Here is a 6910-nt window from a genome sequence, read left to right as displayed (position 1 = left end):
CTACCTTATTGAGTTAACTCAGTTCCATTTAAACAGCCCTGACTGTTTGAAAGGTAGCTCCCTCCTCTTCTGCCCATGGTCGTCATTCTTCCCTGTGGAGCTACATAGAATGCATCTTCCATGAGATGGACCTCATCTTGGTTCAGCCACGTGTCCAGCATTCTCTTACTTGCTTCTCATGAGTCAATGAAAAAAGCAGGGACTTTGGAGAAAGGCAGACCTGGATTCATACTTCCTTTCACTTGCTGACCTTGGAAATCTCCCTTAATCATCTCAGGCTACTTCTCTGGAATGGTGTCTGGCTTTTATCACATATCACTGTCATCAATCATCATCGTCATTATATGGTTTTAAATCTCCAAAACATTTTGGTTAATTCTTCTGGGCTTGATTCCTTGAGTTAATGTCTTTTTTTCTTTTTTCTATTTTTTAAAGATTTTATTTTTAAGTTATGTCTATACCCAACATGGGGCTCAAACTCAAAACTCTGGGATCAAGGGTCACATGTTCTACTGACTGAGCTGGCCAGGCACCCCCGAGTTAATGTCTTTTTAAAAATGTCCTGCTCAAAAAAAAAAAAAAAAATGTGCAGCTCATGGGGCACCTGAGTGGCTCAGTTGGTTGAGTGTCTGACTCTTGATTTTAGCCCAGGTTGTGATTTCATGGATTGTGGGATCCTCGGGCTTCTTGCTCAGTGGGGAATCTGCTTGAAAGAGTCTCTCCTTTTGCCCCTCCCCCACCCCCCAAAGTAAACAAATAAATCTTTGAAAAAAATGTGCTGCTCAGATGCTGAACATGCTACTGATTAAGACCTAAGTGAAGTGAGGTTATCCTCAACTTGTTTGGACTCTATTTCTTTTAATGGCACCCAAAATCAAATTAGCTTTTTTGGAACGTGTAATACATCCCAGATGTACAGTCAGCAGAAAATCCCAGATTTCTTTCTCATACATTACTGTTAAACCGTCCTGTATAGTTGTCTCTCTCATATGTGATTTCCATCATTTTAAATTTCTATTTACTATATTTCCTTTAAGCGGGGGTATATCTGTGTTTCACTTGGGTCGCTATTTTAGAGCTAAGTGTTACTGTAAATTTTTTCAGCAATTTTATATATACAGTCTGACTGGAACTTCAGAATAACCCTGGGAGCCGTACATCATCCTCATGATTATGGTTTGGGAATAGAGGCTGGAGGTTGGGACTTGCTCAAGGCCATCCAGCTAGGAAGCAGAACTGACAGTGAAGTCAGGGCGCTTACACCAGTCCAGCGGTGTTTGAGGAAGGAAAACAAAGTGAGCTCTTCGTTGGGCGGGAATAATAAGGAAAGTCCTTCGGGAGAAAGTGAATATTGAGTGGGGTTTTATGAAAGTGGAAAAAGTAAGCAGATGAGGGAATGTGGGGTTGCGGTGGGAGGGACTTAGAAGCAGGAATGGTCTCTCTGAAGAACACTTTCTTGGACAGATTGGGCCTCCAAGGTGGGCCAGCAATTCCTTTCCCTGAGCTGCCTAGCATAATCACTGGGGAGCTTTTAAAAGCTCATCTGCTCTCCCACTGCAAAGAGTCAGTAGATTGGAGGGGGCCATGTGTACTATTTTTGTACCTCTGCATGCAATTCTGCTGTATAACCTCTCTTGCAGACCACTAGGCTGGGGCAAGGGGCAGTTAACGAGACAGAGCAGGCTAGGGGTCCTTATTGTGGAGAAGTGAGTTTAGGAAGGTGGGACTGGGCAGGGAGACAGGATATGAAATAGGCAATGGAATGATAGGATAGGAGTTCCTGGGACGAAAACTTTTGACAATAGGAAAACTCTGCAGGTTTCTAAGCGGGAGGGTCACGTGTTTTAGACCCCTGAGATACACCTGGTAATGTTAAGTCAGGATTCGCCCCACATTCTCTTTCTGTGTCCCGTCTCTGTTCATCAGTGGAAACAGGTTTCCACCGGCCCCCTCCCTAACTCCACTCATTACATCCTGACCTTAAAATACTTCTGTGGTTTCACATGCATCACCCTCCCCCTGTGCTGCTGAGTCGGCTTCTTCATTGCATGTTCGCCCTCCCTGAGCTTGCAGAAAAGCACAAACATTGTGGACACACGCTTCAGAGTTTTACCATCTTTATTTTCAATCTGCCAGACCAGGTTGTCTACTCCTGTGCTAGTCAGTGTTAACCTCTGACTGATGGGTGCCAGGCTGTGTCCTGACCCGTGTGGAGGTGCCACGGAGGGAGAAGACAAGACCCAGACTTCAGGCAGGTTTAATACGGGGAGGCAAGATACACACATGGAGATGACTGGAGCATACTTACAAAGCAGCAGGTCAAAGCGATACAGTACAAACCCAGATCGTTAGAAGTCACAGTTCCTGGTCCTCCCTCTTAGTCCTCTTGACTCATAATCTTCCTGAGTCTTCTTTGACCTCATTTGGTATTCTCTTCCATCTTTTTCCCATTGTCTCCTTTCTAGTATCTACAGCTAGACCAGCGTCTAGGTGTTGTTTCAAAGCATGTAGCAAAATTGCTTTAGGACACTGCTTCAGCCCGATCATCCCCAGCTACCAACCATCTCCCAAGGACTGAATTTGTATTAGCTACATTGCTTCTGAAACTCCGGTCTGAGAGTGCTTCTGTGCCTAACCATTTCTCCTTTGGTCCTGGAGCTGTGCTCCTTTGGGAAGAAAACTTCAGTCAGGAAGGGATACCAAGCCGCTGAGAAAGGATTTTGCAGCCCCAGTAGTGGATCGGTCTGAGGATTTCTGACCCTGGGACAGGAACCCCGATGTTCCCCCTCTCCCAGGCTGCTCAATGCCTGTGTCACCCAGAGAGACTCCAAAGGTCCAGGACACCCCTAGTCTGTGGTGAAGTCAGAACTCGGAGCTCCCTCTGTTTGACTCACACCCCTGTCCGCATTTGTCCCCTCAGCTGTCTCTCGGCCTCTGCGTCCCAACAAGGAGGCGCTCCGATACCGCAGGATCTGCAGCCCCTTCCCAAAGGCTCTGCGCACAGCTGACGAAGAGAAATAGAAAAGCAGGGGGTCCAGACTGGCATTGAGGGAACTGAACACCACGGCTTCTGCCCTCCACAGGGGGCTCTTCTTCGTGTAAAACCCCACCAGGTGGGATATGTTGTAAGGCCCGAAGCACACCAGGAAATTAAGGAGCGTCACGACAGCCAGCCCTACAGCTCTGCGCCGCCTCTGGGCCCCCACGTGGGGCTGGGTGAGCATGATCCACACAAAGCGCCAGTAGCAGAAGATAGTGATCACCATGGGGACGAAGAACAGGAAGAGGCACAGCTCCAGCCTCACGGGAAGCACCACCTGCAGCTGAGAATCAGTGAAGTTCTCGTAGCAGGTGATGCCATCCTTATTCGTGGCATCATGGGTTGAGTTCCAGTACTGACCAATGATCACGATGGTGCAGTGGCCAAAGGACATGATCCAGGCCACCAGGGCAGCGATCACTCCATACACGGGCTTGCGGGACAGCTTGTACTGCACGGGGAAAGCCACTCCCAGGTAGCGCTCGATGCTGATGCCCGCCAGGAGCCACGTGCTGCAGTAGATGCTGCTGTAGAAGCCGAAACCCGTGAGGGCACAGAGCCACTCGGGCAGGTACCAGAAGAAGTTATACGCAGCCTCAGTTATCTTGAAGGGCAGCAGCAGCAGCAGCAGGAGGTCCGCCAGCGTCAGGCTGAGCAGGAGGATGTGGATGGGGGCAGGGTGGGGCTGGCGGACCCGTCCCACGAAGGCCCGTAGCGCCAGGAGGTTGGCAGGGAGACCAGTGAGGAAGATGACGATGTAGGCCGTGAGGATGAGGGAGTTGCGCCAGTTGGTCATGTTGGCTCTGGAAGAGGTTGGAAAAGGGCAGGGTCAGGAGGTCCCACTCCCAGCCTGAGCCCCACCCCCGCCCAGTTCAGGATGGGGACATCCTCCCTGGTGCTCTCCCCTTCCCAGGCCAAAGCTTTCTGCTGCTGCCGCTGCTTGCTCACACCACCTGCCAGAACTGCCCAGAGCAATTATTGACTTTGCCTGGGGCGGGATATTAAGCAGTAGCTATTACGTTGGCCATCATGTGTCTCTGGGGGGGGACCAACCCTTGGCTTTCTCCTTCTCTCCTCACAGATACAGGAAGTTACTGTTACCAGCTTCCACCTTTCCTTAAGTTCCTTACTCAGTCGGAGATCCACGGAGAGAAAAGGCAAGCCTCATCTCACGAGCGGAGGGCTGTGACCTGTCTCTCTGCTGTGAGACCCAGTGCCGGCTCTCCACAGGACCCCGCCACACGCCCAGGAAGCAGGTGCCTGGCCCCCCAACCCATCCCCCTACCTTGTCTTTCTCTGTTTTTGCAGAACACAGATTCTCCTCTGCCTTTTTCTCCCCTGACCAATGCCAGACTCTAGGACTGTTACTGAAAAGAGGAAGCTAATGAGGTGTAGGGGAGGGGCAGTGGAGAGGAAGGGTGAGCCTGTATTATCTTTTGGGGCTTGTCCCCTAAAAGACTTTAGAGCATATTCAAGAAAGCCCAGTTTTGACTATCAACAGAAGAACTCTCAACAGGGTCACTCAGTTTCTACTTGGCTTATAACCCTTGCTGCCCAAACACAGCCCAGCCCCTCCATCCTCTCTCTCGGCTTGAGGTCCCGGTCTGTTTCCTCAATCCCATCTCCACTGGCTCCTGTCTCCAGGTATGAGCCTCAGATCCAGTTTCTCACAGACTTCCGGCAGCCCCCCAACCCCTCCCCCTCCACCCCAGATTCCAGCATCTCTTCCCAGAGCACAAGCACTGAGCCAGCTGTCTTGCCTTGTCTTCAGTCCAGAGAGATGGCTTCTTGGGATTAGTCCCGAAGGGAAGTCTGAAAGCTTCTGGGAAAGAGGAACAGGGCTTTAGCCACTGCTACTGCCCATTTCACACAGGAAAAAATTGTAAGGAACCTGCTGGTAGAAAGCTTTTATAATAGCACAAGTCATGTGACCAGAGAGAGGAAGGTCAGTAATTGAACACTGTCTCCTCTCAAACCTGAAGGATGGGGCGCTCGCCAGCATCTTCATTCTCCCCCTAGAGATCCTCACTCTGACTTCCAAACCCAGCTTCTCTGTCCCTAGGTCCTGAATTATTTTTTCATTCCTAGGCATTTTTCCCATTTCTCAGGTCAGATGATCTTATCTTCTCTTTTCTAGGCAATTTCTTTTGTAATTCTTCTCATATTCAGAAAAGAAGTTTCCTCTTTCCTTTTAGTCTTCAATTTTTTCTTTCCTATGTGGTCTCTTGTCCTCGGCCCTCAACAGGTTTCTTTTGCCCTCTTGGTTGAGACAGATTGGTTTCGCCTAGCCTGAGTCTTGTTCTGGTGGAAATAGCATGGCATTTAGAGTCATGCAGATGTGGCCTCAAACCCATGTCCCTTCACTGGGACCTTGGAGCAGATGAATTTTCTGAATTTTAGCTTCCTTTTCGGTCAAGTGAAGATGGGAATATTTACTTCCCAGGGTTTTCGGTGAGGTGTGGATGAGACGGCATGTATACAGCATACGGGCCAGTGATGAGCACTGAGTGGGTGCCCGTAAGTGGAAGTGTGCTGGCAGCTTTGGAGAGAGTGAGTCACTTGGTAAAATCTCCAGAGGCTGAGGGCACTGACATGCCGTCCGACTCGGGAGAGTGTCAGGGATTCAGGAGGCCAGGTGTGCCTGTGTGTCTCTTTACAGGGGAGTTGTGCTCAGGCTCCCGTGTCTTTCCCCCATGTGTTCCCTCTCCCTGTGGGCTGGGTCCAACCTCTGAGCCACCCTGTTCCATCCACACCTTGCCCCCTCTGTGGAGCTCCAGGTTAGAAGCTCCTGGATTCCTGTCCAGGTACACACATCTGAGGAAACAAAGAACACATTTGCCTCTTGACCTAGGGAATGGGTCTCTGTTTTGCCATCTGTGGCCTGATCCCTGCTCTCAGAATTCTTTCCCCTGGACGTATACTCACCCCCTGTTGTTTGCTCAGTCAGTCATTTCCTCAGTCGTTAGTTTTTTAGCCTAGAACCCTGGGGTCCAGAGATCTTAATATTTAGCCTTTCTTTCTCTTCAGCTCTACTCTCCCCTAGAACCAAGGAGTTTGAACTGTGCATTTATCTCCTTCTCCTGGCACACACATGCACTTCCCAGATAAACAGGGGAACTAAGGAAGAGACCAGTCTCTGTTGCTCGCTACCAAATACATTGGTGTCATTTTGCTTTTATGATTTTCTATAACTATTGGTGAGGATCTGGATTTAATGGCCAAGCAGAAACTTCCGACACACAGATGTTGAGGAGCAGGACCACTGCTTTCTCTCTGCCTGTCCTGCCCCCGCCGCTGCCTTTCTCCTGTCACTGAGGCGTGTCACCTATGTTGAAGGGGCCCCAGTGAACCCCCTCCTCCACATTTTGAAGGTAACCATAATAAAGGAAACTTTGAACTCATGACTCATAACACCCACCTATGTCACAGGAAAAGGAAATGCAACCTCTCCGGCTGAATTCAAGGGCTGAGCTTTCACAAAGGCAATGTCTTTCACAATCTCTTCCAAGTTGTTTTCTTTCATCATCATTACAACCCAGCTTTAAGGAAGTTGGGCCCATTATTTAAAATTATGTATAATCACTTTCTCAACTTCCTTAGTTCTCAGTCACTGCTCCCATCCCCTGTCCACTCTAATCTGGGTTATGTCCCTGTTTTTCCATAGGACCTGCTCATCCTAAGATTAACAGTGACCTCTCTGCTACTAAATTTTGTGGACATTTTCTTCCTCTTTTACTAGCCTTCAACACAGTTTCCATAGCCTTTTTGAAACATTCTCTTTCCATGAATTCTCCTATATTATGCTCTTCTGGTTTCCCGGCCTTTTCCCAAATCACTTCTTAGTGACCTTCACTAGCCCACCTTTCCCTG

General features: G+C 49.1%; 1 protein-coding gene across 2 annotated transcripts; it reads right to left on the bottom strand.

The window, feature by feature from the left end:
• Nucleotides 1–2100: 2100 nt before the first annotated feature.
• Nucleotides 2101–4931, bottom strand: LOC114224393 (free fatty acid receptor 2). 2 transcript variants are annotated; one of them, XM_028123605.2, is made up of 2 exons: nt 4801–4931; nt 2101–3843 (listed from the first exon to the last, which is right to left on the bottom strand). In XM_028123605.2, the coding sequence occupies exon 2, from the start codon at nt 3834–3836 to the stop codon at nt 2847–2849; it is 990 nt and encodes a 329-aa protein (XP_027979406.2). In that variant the 5' UTR covers nt 3837–3843; nt 4801–4931; the 3' UTR covers nt 2101–2846. The 2 variants fall into 2 exon arrangements, with proteins under 2 accessions (XP_027979406.2, XP_027979407.2); XM_028123606.2 differs by lacking the exon at nt 4801–4931 and adding an exon at nt 4326–4702.
• Nucleotides 4932–6910: the final 1979 nt, after the last annotated feature.

Source organism: Eumetopias jubatus, unplaced genomic scaffold (assembly GCF_037043125.1).
Source record: "Eumetopias jubatus isolate StellerSeaLion01/CBP00866 unplaced genomic scaffold, mEumJub1_p1.0 scaffold_10, whole genome shotgun sequence".
NCBI classification, from domain to species: Eukaryota; Metazoa; Chordata; class Mammalia; order Carnivora; family Otariidae; genus Eumetopias; species Eumetopias jubatus.
The sequence above is the reverse complement of the archived record's forward strand: the minus strand, read 5'-3'. Positions and strand labels throughout refer to the sequence as shown.

Coding starts and splice junctions, on each gene's coding strand:
- LOC114224393 (XM_028123605.2), bottom strand. CDS start 3,836: ATGACCAACTGGCGCAACTCCCTCATCCTCACGGCCTACATCGTCATC.